This window comes from Pagrus major, chromosome 21, assembly GCF_040436345.1.
Source record: "Pagrus major chromosome 21, Pma_NU_1.0".
Lineage (NCBI taxonomy): Eukaryota > Metazoa > Chordata > Actinopteri > Spariformes > Sparidae > Pagrus > Pagrus major.
The window spans coordinates 20,389,878-20,408,114 of record NC_133235.1 but is presented as its reverse complement, the minus strand read 5'-3'; the positions used below and the strand labels follow the sequence as shown (position 1 = coordinate 20,408,114).

At 40.2% G+C, this 18,237-nt stretch overlaps 1 protein-coding gene across 1 annotated transcript; it reads left to right on the top strand.

Moving 5' to 3' along the window:
* The first annotated feature begins 697 nt into the window (after nt 1-697).
* On the top strand, nt 698-17,900 carry asic1c (acid-sensing (proton-gated) ion channel 1c). The gene is made up of 11 exons (XM_073491405.1): nt 698-1,333; nt 4,641-4,791; nt 5,652-5,779; nt 10,185-10,335; nt 10,438-10,494; nt 10,950-11,103; nt 11,329-11,420; nt 11,777-11,856; nt 13,249-13,320; nt 16,687-16,739; nt 17,822-17,900. Exons 1-11 carry the CDS (start codon nt 698-700, stop codon nt 17,898-17,900), a joined length of 1,653 nt encoding a protein of 550 aa, XP_073347506.1.
* Nucleotides 17,901-18,237: the final 337 nt, after the last annotated feature.

The window sequence follows — 18,237 nt, the reverse complement described above, 5'->3', positions numbered from 1 at the left end:
CATTGAAGGTCTACTTCATCACCGGAGGAAAACAATTTCATCCACTGGCTCCACCTCATTCTCCATTCGACTGTAGAGAGAGTGTGTAGGGGGGCAACAAGCTTTATATTCCCTTCTGCAGGCAGCAAGTCAACAGACTAAAAAAGCATCTCTTCAATCTGTGGAAAAAGGGAGGAGTTGGGTTCTGGGCAGCTACTGCACAAAGAGAGAAACCACCGAAATCTGCAAGTATTGTCTGGCACTGGAGAGGGCGATGGAGGAGTGAAAGATCTGAGCAACAGGGGTAAGCCTCTCCGGATTTTCAAAGTGATTGCCTCTGGGAGTGAAGTCGTCGCATACATCTGCAATTATCACGTCCATTTATCTATTGATGAAGGACTGGTGATGGTTACGCTTGATGGTTTTTGTTAATGGAGTGATTCAGCTGTTTTTCTCATAAAGGAATCATTATGTAAATCAATTTTACCTCCCCCAAGGAGCTCAGTTCCTTTTGTTTATGTTCACGGCAAAGAATTTTTAAGCCTGAGCAGTGGGACAGCTGCACACTAGGACTCCTGTCGCTGCTACCTGGAATTTGTGATACATAAATCTGGAGATGTTTGTGGAGAAAGCCACTGTGTGTAAACTGGGGATGTGTAGAGCTGGCTGCTAGGAAACAACATTTGGTGAAGAAGCACCTGCCTTGACACAAGCAATTATGGTTGAAGCACCAACATCCGAGTCAGTCGCCCTGGGGCCACACAGACAAAATGATTCCCAAGAGACCCCTGTCAAAGAGTCCAGCTCGCTTAAACCATCGTGGAAAGAGATCACGGTGGGTTTCATAATGAGGACCAAGATCCACGGTTTGAAGTTTGTCTTCTCTCCGGACAAGTCCAAACCACAGCGAGTCATCTGGATCATGGCCTTCTTTGTTTGTGTCAGTCTCCTCTGCACCTGGTCCTGGAATCGAATCCTCTACCTGATGTCCTACCCAGCCATCACAAAGATTTACATGGTGTGGGCTCACAACATGTCCTTCCCAGCTGTTACCTTCTGCAATAAAAACGTTTTCCGTGCGTCCACTCTGACCAAGGAGGACCTGTATCACAGCGGCTACTGGATGGACCTCATGTATCCTAATCACACCGTGATGGAGAAGAGCCTGTCCATCCTTAAAGACAGCCACAAGCAGGGTCTCCTGAGCCTGCTGGACTTCAACAACTACAGTCCGCACCCCGATTACCGCATCAACACCACCGAGATGATGGGACGCCTCGGTCACCAGTTGGAGGACATGCTGCTGGAGTGCAGGTTCCGCGGGGAAACCTGCACCTACAAAAACTTCAGCACTGTATGTACAGAAAATAAATATGGTGTTTGTCAGGTGTTGATTTGAATGTTGTTTGCAAGGTGTATTAATAATTAATGCCAGCATTTGAAGACGCACCCTCCAGCAGCTACTCTCTCTGGGTGTTGTAAGGTGTTGATGTTTCAAAGCTGCAAACAAGCCTGTCCTGTTTTTACCTCTCAGACATGACAGCTCCTTTCCTTATTAAACTTGATGCCTTGAAAAAGTCACTCAAGGAAACAAGTACTATGTCACCTTCATGTTGTGCTGGGAAATCAATGTCATGTCACCATCAATGACTTCACTGTCTACTTTATGTTTTTTTCTTTACGGTTTCGCATGCAGTTATACTCACCATGGCGAGTTTCTGAGTTGCCAGATGCTTTTACGCCTTTTTGCTTTATAACCCGTGACAACAGTGGTAAAGGAAGAAAAGACATTAGAGCATTAATAATTCAGACGTCGTAAATCAGTTCAAATTAAAGTTTTAGCTTCTCTAATTAAACATCTGGAGGGCATGTGGAGTATATGGCCTTGTTTCAAAAAATGCAGCTGAGTTTCACATTTGAAACACCAGACGTCTAAGTCTATTATACCCATTAATTGCAAGTAATCACTGAATGCCACACGGAGGAGGTGGATGACGTTTCGGCACCACTTCGAATTATATTATTTTCTCAAATAATTTCACCACAACCAGGCAACCTATAACATCATCAGAAAAAAAATGTAAAAGCTTGATGGAGAAACTTGTGCAGTGTGAAGTATGCATGCAGAGAGACTAATTCATTTCTCCAGCACTGAGAATAATTTAAATCTGGGAACAAGCTTATAGATTTCAAACACTAACCTTGCACTGCCATCGCACAGTCAAAAAATATAACTGTGACACCTCCATTCATCTTAAAATGCAAAGTCCTGCACGCTACAAGATGTCGGCTCACCATGGTGGCTTCCTTGTTTTGCACAAACCCGTGCCGAGCCTCCACAATCTGTTAAATCAGCCTTCATGGCTAGATTGGGGTCAGAGTTGGGATTTAGACTGTGTTGTTTCCATGGTGTGGCTGTGGTGTGGCTGAACAGAGGCTTGTGTCTTATCCAAACCTAAATCTGAATCTTTAAAAAAAAGGCTGCCAGTTAACATGCAGACCTCATTATATAGCCAGCAGGGGGAAAGGACCAAAGCGCTGTCTTATCTGTCTGAGCTTCATGTAAGTCTCTCTGAGTCTGGACATGGAACACTGCCTCTGATCTCTGGAGATCAGCTTTTCCATGGTGGTTGAGTTTTTGCCAGCAGCCATCTTACCACGACCTCACCACACTGGGTTGTGAAAATCAACCATAAGATGACATCCCTTTCCTTTCAGGCATCACTTGTTTAAAAATGTAGCGAAGACAGACAGGAATCCAGATTGTCGACAGCTGGCAAAAACATCATCCCAGCAGTCAGAATTGTGTGTAAATGTGTGACCCCTTTCTGGTTGCCAAGTAAGGAAATTTGACAACCATGATCACTAATGGAGGAAGTGTGACTCAGTGTAGCAAATTACTTATTTAACTTTTGCAGAAGGGGTTTATATATGCAATAAAGGGTCGAAATAATATGATTTAGAGCAACTAGTTCTTACAGTTGGTCAAGAACCAAGAAGAATCAATCTGAATGTATGTGGTTATAATTTCCCTTTTTAAAAGTTCAGAAGGTAATTTCTTCAATTGAAATCAAATGTATTCAGGCTTGATTTCCCTGATGAAGTTTGAATTTTGGTGTCTAAACGTAACTAATCCAATTTGAGCAACTTGTTTTTTTTTGGCATAATGTTCAAATCCAAAAATTACCAACTTTTTATTTATTTCATTGGACACTTGCATTTTCTTTGTGAAGCCTTGAAAGATTTTGAAAATCTAATTTGTAAAACTTAAAATTACCTAATGGAAGTTTAATTTCACTGGTATTAATTTACACTACTAAACATTTAATAGTGACCATAAAGTACTGAGTATTTAGTTGCTTATAACATTCTAGAGTTAGAGATATTGCGATTATGATGATTCAAGGTTAACTTGAATGATCATGTTTAACATTTCAATTTTCATGTTCACTGAAAAAGCTATTTAAATCACGATGACGTGACATTTGTTGGGGTCTGAACCAAACATACACATTTCCTTACTTCTGGACATCTCTCATGCTGTTTTGTCACTGAGCTGGCTTTTCTTTGCTTCCACAGTTTAACAAGGATTTTACAGTACAGTCATGACTCATTCACAATCACTCCCCCTTAATTTGTAGTTGCTTGCTTACATGCGGCATTTATATGCAGTTTGATGAACTTGTGTGACTGTTTGTAAGCCACGCGTAGGTGTTGGCACAATTCTAAATGATATAAACTTACTATGACAGCTGTTTCTGGCATTTCTTAACACTGCAGGTTTTTATATTGTGTTGAAGTGCATGAAGGAGAGATATTCTAGTTCCTCGGAGTGTTGCATAACCAATCAATTATACAGTTTCATAGTCTTATCTCAAATTGATAGGCTTATCTTGAATTTACTCAACCCCTCAAGCTGCATTCAGAATTTCAAACTTCTTCAGTCTTTATCCAAACTGTAGAGTGAATTTAAAATGTGACCGTTTTTAATCTCAGTACAGATTTACTTTACTTGTTTGGCAGAGGATAGAGAATTTTCTAATCACAGAGAAAATCCATAAACTCGGGAGAGGGGAAAAAAGTCAATCTGTCAACTGTGAGTGCTGAAGCAAAAGCTGAAAATAAATAACTCAAACCAATTGGATTAATTAAATCAGGAAGATATTTGGTGTGAGCAAATCTACTGTAGCAATTACACATCAAACGATAAGTACCGCTGAGCTGTACTGGCACAAGTTCGGTCTCTTAAGAAGTTCGTAAGTCAGGACACACAAACGTCTTTTAAAAACCCAATTTGGAGTTTGTTTGTGTGTCCAGAGAGCTTCCACCTCAGATGTTTTGTATTTAATGACAGCAAACCAGTACATTCACTCTAAGTTACTCAGGGGAAATTTGGTGTGAAATTGGGTAAAGATTGATAGCTACTGCTGCTGCCGCTGCTGCTAAGGAAAGCTCATTATTTCTCAAATCAGAGCCAGGTGCCTGCTTAAAGCTGCTGCTGCCTTCTCTGATAATCACAAAACCTCTGCAATGATTACCTGTCCTGCACAATTACAGGCTGATGTGTAATACATCCCATACAGGTGCACAGTTTACCCCGGCACAAAGGGAAGGCTTTGACTTTCCATTAATGCCCCTGTTTCTTTTTGTGCTCTTTACAGATTTACACGCGCTACGGAAAATGCTACACATTCAACTCGGGATTAGACGGCAACCCTTTGTTGACGACGTTAAAAGGCGGCACAGGGAACGGCTTGGAGATCATGTTGGATATTCAGCAGGATGAATACCTGCCTGTGTGGGGAGAGACAGGTCAGTGTGGTACCTTTTTAACTTGTCGAACACTTTTACCTTTTATCTTGTTGGGTAACCCTTAAAATCCTCACTACTCCACTGGTCCTTTGTCATTTTTAGAACATGTGGATGTATCGCTGGATATTAGAGTTGAAACAGTGAATTGAATAGTTGTCAGCTATTTATTAATCACCCATTATTTTGATAATTGATTCATTAGTTTGACTGTTTTTTTTCTAAAGAAAAAAGTCATAATTTTCTGATTCCAGCTTCTTAAATTTTCTGGTTTCTTTACTCCTCTATTACAGTAAACGGAATATCTTTGGGTTGTGGACACAACAAGACATTTGAGGATGTCTTCTTGGGCTTTGGGAAAGACTGCTCGACATTTTCTCACATTTTCTAGACCAAAAAACTAATTGACAGATTAATCAACAATCAAAGTAATCATTAGTCGCAGCTCTACTTGATATAGATAACAAAATCCCAAGATTTTCCTGGGTCTTCTTATTTAGTGTACGCCTAAATTTCTGCCAAATTACACAGAAGTGATGTACTAGCATGTATATTATCTTGATATATTCCCCCATGTCTGCAAGTGACATCTAATAAAATACATTCATTGACATATTGTCTTATATTTATGGCAGACAACAAAGCCACTGAACCGTACATTCATAAAGTATACAGCATGTAGTAAATCATTGGTTGTAATCCTGTACAATACCGGTCCTCTACACTAACACATGAGTATCTCACTAATATTTGCTTCCAGCATGGGGCTTTGGGAGCACTTAGCATCAGTGCCAGAGCCAAAAAGCGGGTCCCAGTGGCGAGCGTACTTGTTGTTATATTTTTCTGGCGTGCTGTATCCACAGATGAGACCTCCTACGAAGCAGGCATCAAGGTTCAGATCCACAGCCAAGACGAGCCGCCCTTCATTGACCAACTGGGATTTGGTGTGGCCCCTGGTTTTCAAACTTTTGTGTCATGTCAGCAGCAACTGGTACCTAACGTTCAGCCTCCTTCCCCTCCGACCTTGACCTCTTTTTTGCTCCACTTCATTCTGTGTTTGTCCCCAAATCCTTGCCAGCCAGTGCCCATTACCTCTGTGTCACAGAGTCTGGAGCAAAATCAAATCGTTGATTTACCTTGTGAGGGAAAAGTGCAGTCAAGGTGTTAAATGAACACCCAGTTTTTCTGGATACATGAAACAGAAGGAATTATTGCAGCCAAGGAATATTGACAGAGCAGGGCCAAGTAACGATTGGATGCAGGCGTTAGAGCATACTGTGCTTATCTGAGCCAAAAGAAACTCAGACTACACAGCAAGCAGAAATATCTGGCAGCTCAAAGTGTTTGTTTTACTTTTCATATGGAGTCTTCACTGCTTTTAGCATGGGAACAAAATACAAATATGGCTGATTTGAATGCTGTGAAAATTGTCTCCAGTGGCGCATTCAAAGAGAAGGAAGAGAAACTGTGAGGAAGACTCGCAGGATTCACACAGCCACGGTTAACAGGCTTCAATGATCCAACCGTTAACTCTGATTAATAAGAAATAAACCGAAGAGTTTGAAGAGAGAATGGACAATTTCTTATCATTACCACCCTTTGAAGAAATTGTTAACGTGATATTAAGCTTTATGAATGATTTTCCTCTTCATTATTGGTGAAATGGTCGGCAGCGTTTAGCCAAAATCAGACTGCTTTAAAGACTCGCTATAAATAACTGACCTCGGAATACTCCCTCTCAAGTCTTACTGTATCTTGAGGGAAAGATGCTGAAATATTGTGTTTTTGAAGTTAAAGTGAACTATTAAAAGAAGCCTGGTGCATCTGTCCTCATATTAGTTTATTCCTCAGTTCCACTTACACTTAAGAGTACGCGTCATTAGATGAGACTACATACAGCTATTTTGAAGACACATTTTTAAAATGTAGGATAATTTTTGACACTGTAAAATGAGTGTTTTCGCACCCATTTTAGAGAGAAGCAGAAAGGTTTGTTGACTGTAGAAAATTAGATCCTGCCGTCAGTGAGGGATAAAAATTGATCGTGCAGGGTCATAACACTCAGCGCACATGGATTTCCTATCCAGATTTAATGAAAGTATACAGCAGTTGTGTGACGTTGCCAAGATAACAAATTCAAATTCCTTTGTTTGAGCTAGAGTCTTTTGATGTCCAAACGGAAACAGCGACAGGAGAGGGAAATATCATCACTAAGTCACAAGAAAATGGCGCCTGTGCCACAAAAGATTTCAGGCTGTTTTGCAATGATTACCTTTGAGATCAAGTGTATTCTTGCATTGTGCTGCAGGCTCATTAAAATTTCCACCACATAATGAGTCCCTGTGAAGTAATGGATACTCCAGCAGCTTATCAAAGCCATTATTTTAAGCAATTAATCGAGTCTAATTTAGATGATTTTGCTCCTTAAGTTAATGGTCTTGGTCAGTTCATGAGCATGAGATAAAGAAATGATCACGTAAAAATCTTCCACCCTTGATTTAGCAGAATAACATGGGATGATTGAGGCAGAGTTTGGTCTCCTAAAACAGACACTTGGACACCACAAAGATGACAAATGTTATTTCGGGGAAGCAGTTATGAAACATGTGATGTTTCACTCTCTTTCTCTTTCTCTGTATGATTGTTGTGAAATGCTCCAAGTGTATCATCATTCAGCCATCTCCGAGATGTGAATCAGATCTATTAATCACCATCAGGAAGTTTCCCCCGCAAAAGCAAAAGTGCACGGGTTGTCATTTATAATCAAGACACGAGCACCCACACCAGCGGCAGCTAAAAGACGTGTTTACGACCTAAAAGATGGGCTGAATTAATTAGACTGTCATTAAAGTCTGGCCAGCATTAATTTCAGTCAGTCTCCAATGAGTACAGTGACACTGCTCTCAGTGTAATAATAGACAGCTGGTTCAAGCACTTATGATTTCAAGACTTTTCATTTGTTAAGCTTCTTTCGGAGGAGTTTAATTTTTAATAGGAGCCTATGACTTGTGAGCTCAGAGAGCCATGAGGACTATTGCACCAAATTTTAACTGGAGTTATGTCACGGTTGAAACTGAGATGTGTCCTCACTCAAGCTTGAGTGGATGTAAGAGGAGAATGGCTGAATGACAACCCACCAGCACACCACTGCTGCTGAGTCTTCACGCACCACTGGGAGTTGTAGCTGTATCGTTGTTATCTGACAAAAGGCTGCCTTACCATCCAGAGAGGAGTCGACAACTTTCTGCCCCCTTGCCTTTGCTGTTGCTCCTCTTATTATTTTTTGATAATGATGTGGGCTGTGTTCCCTCACCCCCTCGCCCTAGATGAGACGTCCTATGAGGCCGGCATAAAGGTACAGCTTCACACTCAGTCAGAGCCTCCTTTCCTCCATGAGCTGGGCTTCGGGGTCGCCCCCGGCTTCCAAACGTTCGTTTCCACCCAAGAGCAGAGGGTAGCGTATGACTGTCTGGGCTTGCTGCATGCCACAAATGCTGTATTGTTAAATAGCTACACACTCATCATTAAGTACCAGACTTTCATCTGCTAGTCCCCCCCCTCCCTCCCTCCCTCCCCGAGGAATGGATCCATCTGTCCCCTTCCTCTGTGCGGCTGAAGCAACTACATGCAACAACATCAGCAGTGCGTCCTTGTCGTCATTGTCGTCTCTGTTTAATAGATATCAGTAAAGAGCAGCTAATGTGTTTCATTCCAGCTTTAAGCCATACATTTGAGTCTGTAACTTCATCAAAGCTGTTGTTTGGCTTTACCCTTTCACTGCCATGGACAGTTCTGTTGACATTTTCCTTTTGTTCGTTTTGCTTTTATGTCTTCTTGGGGCGATCCACTGGACCGCTACTTAATGTCATCTGGAGGGACCAGACAATGTGATTCATTAGGTTTTATTACCCACGAGGACTCTGGCATCAGTTTGAAGTCTAGCAGTTATTGCACTGGGGTTTTATCTCCAGTGTAACTCCAGTTATGAGAGTCTGTGGGCTAGAAATGGAGTCCAATAAAGGCTTAATCATGTTTACTAGTATAAGTCTACTCCTTCAGTGAATTCCACTCTATCTCTGTCACTTTTTATTGACTTAATGAGCTTCAGATTGTCTGAGTTAGCCAGGTTAGAGCCAGTGGAGATGATTTAGAATTACAGCGACAATAGCATTATCATTTCCCTGTGAAGTTTGTCAGGAAGAAGCCTTTGGCATTGACTGCTGGCTAGCTCCCACTGCAATTAGCAGAGACATGCACAAATGCCCGAGCAAGCATCGGTGGCCCTCATAAATAATTGGTTAGTTTTTGTCCTGAGAATGAGTAGTAGGCATTCATTACCATAAATTGCTGTAAACAAGACTTTTAAAGCGGACTGAGAGTCTTGTTGGTGCTTAACTGTCAGTGTGTTCGGTACACCAAAATAAGAGCTCCTTTAAAGTGTTAAAAGAAAGCTCCACACGTACGTACGTACGTACACACACACACACACACACACACACACACACACACACACACACACACACACACACACACACACAGGGCACATCGCTGCAGTTATAAGACGAGCACCGTGGGTCTAATGTTTAGCGTGAACCCAAACCTTAAAATTCAGGCATTAAATATTCCTCATTAGTGGATTCATTGAGAATTCCCTCAGTTACTCATAATTGTAATGACCTGCTCTTCACCTTTTAATGAGAGTTTTACCTCTAATGAGACTGCAAACTGCACATCTTCACTTCATTGTTAAATTCACAGGGGTTATGCAGTCAGGGTAGTGTTTTAATAAACTCTCCAGGGCTTAGATTAGAAAATTTAAATAGTTAATCAACTATAAAAACGCTTTCATTAGCTTCTGGAGAGTAGTTTATTCATTAGGACTTATTTATCATTTACTATAAAACAGGATGTAATGCTCTGTATAATGTCTGTTAAACTCATGTGTTCGTTCATCCGAAACCTGTAAACTGTTTATTGTTCTGAGTTCTGTTCTCAGGGTTGTAAAATTTGTCCATTGATTGTGGTGTCCTGTCTGAAACTACATATTTTTACAGATTCCTCTTAAGCTTGTTTCTATTCCCATGGTATTCTGCTTCCTACCGGGGACTAGACCTGCATCAGTAATGTTCTGCATGATGTCTGCTTGCTGCTATACATGAGCAATAATGTTGTTCTGACTGGACGTTTTTGTGCCAGTATTGTCTCAGTGCACATTTTCATTTAAATGCTTCTGTATTATTTTATTTTATTTTTTTATGTTTGAGACATTTGTGTTGGGTTTTGTCAGCTTGTTGTCCTCTTTTGTACTTCAGTTGTACCGGGCTTGCAATATGTAATTTGTTGTTATCCTGTGCGCCGATATACTGAGGGAAAACATGTGCTGTTTGCTCTTTCAGCTTCAGTACCTCCCTCCGCCTTGGGGAGATTGCAAGTCTACTCCCATAGACTCTGAATTCTTCTCCACGTACAGCATCACCGCCTGCCGCATTGACTGTGAAACCCGGTACCTGCTTGAGAACTGCAACTGCAGGATGGTTCACATGCCTGGTATGATTTCGGAGAGGCTTGACCAATTAAAATATGTGGCCAACACGTGTTTACTCATTTCTATTTGTGTAATTATTATGACTTTTATGTAATCTCAAACAGGAACCTCCACAGTCTGCACTCCTGAGCAGTACAAAGACTGTGCTGACCCAGCTTTAGGTGAGCCCACACACTTTACTGCATAAGTATGAATTGTTAGTGTGATAGTTTTGCATTAATTCACCCGAGTGTTCATCAGCGCAGCCATGAGACTATTCTATCTCTTATATAACACCTCTGTAGCTTTAACTCGAAATTGCTTTAATCTCAGACAGTGCTGAAGCAAAATAATAAAGTAAAATTATTGTTTAAAAAATCCATTAAGAAGATTTGTGATGTGTCTATGCTTGGCTGATATCAAATAAATCCCACAGAGCTTTTTTCTCCCTCTGTATTATAGCTTCAGTCATTATTTGCTTTCATGGAAAGTGAACGATGGCAGCAGATGTAGTTTTTTTTTGTCTTGTCGTGTGCGGAGATATTTTTAGCAGAATCTTTTGAGAGCCTCTATGTGCCGGTTTGTTTGATTCTTCGCAGTGATCACAATATTTTTAAATGACTTTGATCATCCACAGACTTTTTGGTAGAGAAAGACAACGATTACTGTGTGTGTCAGACCCCCTGCAACATGACTCGCTATGGCAAGGAGCTGTCCATGGTTAAGATCCCCAGTAAGGCATCTGCTAAATATCTGGCTAAGAAATTCAACAAAACTGAGCAGTATATTGGGTAAGTATTATTTGGCAGCAGTCAGTTATTCAGATCTCACCCTCTTTTCTTTTTTTTCTGTTGATGGATGGATGTACTGTGGCATAGCATTACCTGGGTCTCCATCGTTCACCTTCAATGTAACAATAATGAAAGATAGTTACACAGGAAATGTGAGATATCATTTTGTGTGATATCATCAGAAATAAACTCTTTTGGGTGTGCTTTTGTCTGTCCCCTTTCCAGAGAAAATATATTGGTCTTGGACATCTTCTTTGAAGCTCTGAATTATGAGAAGATTGAGCAGAAGAAAGCCTATGAAATTGCAGGGCTTCTCGGTAAGATTCTCACAGTTTTCAGGTTCATGGTGACAGAAAAGTGTAGCTGACCTCGGTGTCAGCACTCTCAGCGGGCCCCCACCGCACATTTCACATCGTCTGCTCACTGTGCCCAGTGCTTTGAGGCTTCCCTCTTTGAACTGAAACAGGCGGAACACATTTTCATAATCTGATGCTCTTGCAAGGGCAGCCGGGTTGGGCCTGATGAGAAGTTGGGGCTGGATGGACACTTTTGACAATTCTGCTCAGATTACAGTGAGAGATACTGAATTGGAAGTGACAGCATGGGGAATGGTTTCACGCACCATTGTTCAATTACTGTACCTGCCCATATCTGTTAATCTCTTTTGTTCTAGGTGACATTGGAGGTCAGATGGGGTTGTTCATCGGAGCCAGTGTTTTAACAATACTGGAAATCTTTGACTACCTATATGAGGTAAGTGGTGGTTATAAACTGTTAAAATGCAAAACTTTGAACACTTATTCAATTTATTCTTGTCCTCGTGTTTATAAAGGTAAATAGTTTAGTGTTATACTTGATTTTACTTTTTATACCTTATAGAAAAAGTCAAAGGCTCAATCCCATCTCCAGTTTGAACCCCACCCATTGTTTTTGAGTGAACCCCTTGCCCCTCAGAACAGACTTACAAGGGTTAGAGGTTGAAATCTCCCTCTATGAAAAAAGATAACCCTTTAAGACCCTCTTCTGTAGTTGGACTTTTCCAATATGCCGTCTTCAGCTGTCTTCAACTTCACGCTATCAATCAAGTCATCAAATAAATAAAAAAAAACAGTGCTTCATTACCTGACCACTGGCGGTGCTTTTTAGGTTAACGTTAGCAACCTGTGCTCCTACCTATCAGTTGGAAATGCAACACTGAAATGCGTGACTGTCATGCACAAATCAGCTATAACAATGTAACGTTAGCTAGCTAATTAGCAACCGAGACATCAGCAAACTAGAAGTGATTGTTTTTATGCTTGTTATAAAGAAAAGGATCATCATACACTGAAACGACAGAGTTCGCGTAACCCTCTATTTGAAAACCTCAGGTTGACCAAGTAGCTCTAACACTTCCCACAACAAGGATCAGGACACCCTACCCCTAGGCATGAACGCGCTTTGAACTGGCATGGGGTGTCATGGGATTGGGCCAAAGACGACCTTTGAATATATTTGGACTGCATGTGTTTAATCATAAAGGAATAGTTCGACATTTAGGTGAGGAAGCTCATTTAGACAGCCAGGTTATGTCTTCCGGTAAATATGAAGGTCCAGCCAGCATCTTATTAACTTAGCGTAGCTTAAAGAAACCGGTAAAACCGGTAAACAGCTAGCCTTGCTCTGTCCGAAGATAACAAAATCTACCCACCAGTACCTCTAAAGCTCACAAATGAACACTTGTTTGTTTCATGTGTACAAAAATTGAGGTGTAAAAATGTCAAGTTGTGACTCAGGGACCAAACTATTTGTCTGAGAGAAGTAAATGCCTGACAACTGCAGTCCAGCGCATTGCCTCCAGTAAAACCACAACTTTCATGACTTTCACACTTTTCAACAACAACCATTCTTGCACTTCAGTTTATGTATGGATTAAATTAACAAGATATAAGTGTTTAATTGCTGCTGTTGTCCCTTGTGTTCATGCTAAGCTAAGATAATTTGCTGCTGGCTGTTTATGTTTACTGTACAGTTATCTCTCCTGACTCTCGAATAAGCATATTTCCCAGAACGTAAATATATTTGTACTCAATGTTTAGTCTTAATGTCACTGACCATGACATCTTCCATGTGTGAATAATGTGTAACTGATGTTTTTGCATTCAGGTGTTTAAGGATAAGGTTTTGGGTTACTTCATACGCAAGAAACGACCACAGCGTTGTCAGAGCGACAATCTGGTAATTCTAGCCTCTCTGAATGCATTTGATTGAATGAAATGAATGTGATGTGATATTAGATGAGCTCAGGAACAACAACAACAACAACAACAACAACATGTCTGCTAACACTGGAAATGCTTTTAATGAACAGCACCAGAGAGAAAACAAAGCCGCGGCACACTGTCATCATTACTTTCAATTTCCCATGCAGAAAAGACATATTGTGCTAGAAAACATAATCATTAATATTGCATAAACATAGTTTTTATTGCACAGTATGAATGCATAATCAGTGTATCAAATGGTATACAAACAGTGCTCTTTATTTACTATGTGAATATGAGAATCAGCACATTTATTCCTTGTAACGACAAAAAAACAAAAGCTGATCAGTGTTTACAAGGAGAAAACTGACTTTTTTTTCGTAGTGTTGTGGTTTGTCAAGTGTTTTACTAACCGAGTTTCCTTAAACTACAGTTCATGGACAAGCACAAGTGAATTGTCTGACCTACTCTCTATTACATTTTCATCATGACTCATTAACTGCTCTTATATTTGGTTTGTATTACCTCAGTTGACCCAAACACCGATCCACTTTTAAATACTTACACAATATGTAGTACAGTAGCTTCTTGATTTCACATTCAATCAAGAAATTGCGGCTCACTTAGAGCAGAAAAAGCTGTTTTTTGTACTGGCTTTATACTGCTTTATGTCTGGCAGTGTGATCAGAGCGAATTAAAAATCCAAGTGGATTCAAGTGAGGAAAGAAGAATGAGCTGAAAGCAGAACAAGATTAAGAGGTCTGGAGATTTTATTAACATTTCATGATCAACTCTTTTTCAAAGCCTTCAAGGCAGTAAAACCCATTTTAACTTCAAAATGAAAACTAGAGTAATGTGTGGCATTTTGGTCCTGCCCTAAATCTTAGCATTTTGTCGAGCCCAGCGGTTTAACACTGCGGCCCTCCACTTCTCCTGCAGACTGTTATGTAAGCTTTATCCAGAGCAGGGAAGAAATTATTAATAACTGAAATGCACCTTCTTAATAGCAGTAATCAGCAAATGTTCATCACATACTGCTGAATCAAACTCTTACTAAAAGATGGAGAGTCTGCAGTTATAGAACCATTAGTACCCTCACTGTGCTGAGAAAAAAATACTTGAGCTTATTCATTTCAGGCAAGTTTAAAACTGATGTTATTGATCATGGTTTTCTTAATGCCAAACTTAAAAATGATAGTTGTTCACCTTCAGTTCCCGCCTGGGAGGAGCCCTCTGATATAACAAAGCAAGAATGCAAATAAATGGTTAAAACAACTCCTGGGGAGTCCCACAAGGAAGTTGATTGGGTCCACTTTTATTTTCCACGTTAAGTAATTTATTTACTGTATATTAGTATGAGTATTCATTTGGTTATGTATGTTGACAACCTAATCAGTATATAGCAATAGTATCTCATGAACAAGGTGAGCTGCATACTATTAGAAAAATGGATTAAAATAGTCAGTAAGGGACCTAGCTACGGCTAAATGTATTAATATCTGTAATAATTGTCACTCAGCTTAGTTTGTCTGTTGAAGGAGTAAAAACAAATGCTGAGGCTTTAAGTAAATTAATGTACTGTCTCCCTTTGATCATCATTAGTCACATTTTTTATATGATTGAAAAGTATATAGTTGCTGTTTTCGAAGAAATGTTCTGCATATGATCTGTCTTCTGTCATGGCCGACGATGACTCACGACGACTTGTGAAGAGACAAAGTAAAAAATGCATTGAAAAGAAAGATACCATCATGACTAACTGTGGAGGCTGGATCAAATCTGCTTTTGTAGCTCAGCAGCTATGACAAAAAACAAAACGAAAAAATGTCATAGATGTGACACGTTTTCTGACAGTGACATGTTCACAAACAATTTGTATAATGAGAAATGTTCTCTATAGAGCCTCTTCTGTGTGGAATATCCTACACGCTACTATAAACAGATCTAAATTCACTAAAACATATGACAATCTCAAACTAAAATTGGTACATCTTAAGACCTATTTGAACAGGGCTAGTATTACTCGGAGACCTCTAGTAATTTGTAATAATTACAGAGGACGTCCAGGAGATAACGTCAGTAAATACGAGTGAAATACAGACTTATGCTTATCCCGAATGCGAATGCACAACACGAAAAACAGACATGGGGTAGTCATTTGTAATTCTAGTCTGGTTTTCCTTTCTTGCAATTTATTTTTAATGTAATGTTTGTTTAAAAAGTTTTTTAAAAGGTTGTTGACCTGCCAATATAACCGCCATCAAATTAACTTTCCTCTCAATGTGAACATAACTTAATTTCAAACTGTAAACTGTAGAAAGCACTTAATCAACCGCATTCTAACGCATGGGGAACACTGGTCAAGTCCAAATAACAGCTAAAAGCCACTAATCCCTCTCTGCAGCTCATTGTAAGCTAAAACATTTCCTTTTTTCCGGTGCCGTTTTCATCAAAAGCATTTAAGAAGATTTCTGTTAAGCGCAGACGTTTTGTTTTGTCCCTGAGCAAACTGTATCTACCAGTTTGCATCCAGTCTTATTGGCAGAACCTTGGAAATGCAAGGTCTAATTCTTTGTTGTGTGTCACACAAGCCCAAGACTTTTTCATTTCCAGCAATCCGACTTACTTTTCTTCAAATCTGTGAAAAAGCCATGGGTTTGTGTCTGCATGTGGATTGTGTGATGCATGCTCACTTGCCTCGGGTTCAGGATTTGGTTTGACGGCTTATGTGGAGGGAAAAATTGAAAGAAGTGGTCACAGATTAAGATTAGGTTAAATCAAGGCAGCAGAGTTATGAATGAGGTTAATGCAGTCAGTCTGGCTTGTGGAGAATCAGCTTTTAGAAATTAAAAGTGGCAGAAGAAGAGTGTGTCATGCTTTTACTAAAGTCTTACATAGTGTGATATTTACTGTATTCTTTCCCATTCATGTCATGTTCACCTGCTTACAATAAACCATCTTCTCGTACTTCTTTTCTCCCATATTCAATAAACGTTTTTTCAACTAGTCCATTGTCACATCTCCACTCAAACAGCCCGACAGTAAAGTAATGCATTTAGTGGTTTATTTGACTCTATTTTAAGTTTGACTGTCATTGTCCTCAATGATCGGGAACACTTATGGATGGCAGTAATTGTCTTTTGTTTACCCGGCTTATTAGAAAAACGCGTCTCTTCTTATCTTATTTTGAACACCTGTCCTCCTCCTCCTAATGAAATGAGGCGAAAAACAACCTCTTGCAGTATTCCCTCGCAAGTTTTTAACTACTAGCATTTGCATTGTGGTTTATTTTCATTTCAGTCACCCTCACCCATCTTTCTTTTCATCATGTCTATTCCAGGAGTTTCCAGAGAACCCAACCAGCCCTGGTGTCACGCCTAATCATGCCCCCAGGTAGCACACCCCATTGATAATAGATGCTCCCTCCCCATGCTGTCCCTCTCTTTCATACATACTTGATACCATCTCATACATCATTTCCTCAGTGGCTACAAATGATTTGGTTGCATTTAGTAGACAGTCAACAAAAAGAGGGGTGATTATTCTACTGCAGCGAGCGTTATTAACATCAGGTTAGTTCGGTGTGTTTCTGTATTTTATCGGCTCAGCAGAAGACATGAGTTGGTTGGATTCTCCAGTAAAGATACGACTCTGTGCAAAATGCAAAAACTTGCTCCTTCCACTGAATAATGATGCTTTTTTTCCCGTAGGATAGAGCGCAGTACTCCTGTGAAAACAGATTACGTATTTATTGAACTGTTGTACAAAAAGCTGAACCACATGAGATCTATTTGTTTCCCCGCAGCACAGAGGTCCATTTAGAGGCAATGCATTTGAGGCTCACGCCAGATAACATCACTAGATGCATTACTTTGTGATGTTATCGCAGGTCTGCATGCAGTGAGTTTGCACAACATATAAATGGTTCTTTGTCTGCTCGAATAGCGAATTTTTTTGCCAATGGGGACTACCAGTGATTATCTACTCACGGAGCACATAGAGAAAAAAATGCAGACATATGTGGATGTTTTCAGCTTCCGTAACTTTAACAGTTTAACATGCTAGTGTAAAATCAGGACTAAAAATATGCTGTTTTCTTTCTCTTCTCCCTCCTTTCATTCATCTTTTCCCCACCTCCCCCTGATTTTTTCTTTAAACTCGCTTTCCACTGCGATGTGGCTGATCTTGGAACTTCCAAATCTGTTTTATTCACCACCTCATCGTTGTCCACATATGTTTCTGTCATTCATTGTGTTTGATTATACATCCTATCATTGTGATCAACCTCATCTATTTTCTGTTTCTGCTCAATTTCTCTTCTGCCACATACGTTTTTCTCCCCCCCCATTCGTCCTGGTCGCTCTCATTTTACCTGTGGCTCATTTCTTTCCTCCATCATCACCCCCTCCATCGCCCCTCCCTCCCTTAACCCGGTTGAACTCGTCTTCCCTCCTTCCTTCCCCTCTGTTTTGCAGAGCACCTGTGACACCCTCCGGAGTCACTCGGACAGTCTCGGATTCACGCCGAACATGTTACCTCGTCACCCGACTCTAGGCAACTTTGAGGAGTTTGCTTGTTGACGACATAAAGTAGGGGTTGTGGGTGGGGTGGCGGCACATCCGGGGAACTTGACAGCAAACTGTGAAATAATGTATGTATTTAGCAGAGTGTGTAACTCACAAGACGTATAGTAGAGTTTATCAACGCCTGAATAGAAATAGAATACTATCATCAGAAGAAAAAGAGACCACTTCCAAAACAGAACTCAGGTTTAACTGCCATGTCGAGGCATTAGTGTTAATTTATTCATGTTTCATTTTGTGGATTTGTTTTTCTTCTCACTCAAGAGTATACAATCAGTGAAGATAAATGTGTCCAAAAAAATGGCTTT

Excerpts from the sequence above, each read along its gene's own strand:
- asic1c (XM_073491405.1), top strand. The coding sequence starts at position 698 with ATGGTTGAAGCACCAACATCCGAGTCAGTCGCCCTGGGGCCACACAGA. Across the intron at positions 10,495-10,949 it reads CTGTGCTGACCCAGCTTTAG|ACTTTTTGGTAGAGAAAGAC; the intron begins GTGAGCCCACAC and ends GATCATCCACAG. Across the intron at positions 11,421-11,776 it reads TGAAATTGCAGGGCTTCTCG|GTGACATTGGAGGTCAGATG; the intron begins GTAAGATTCTCA and ends CTTTTGTTCTAG.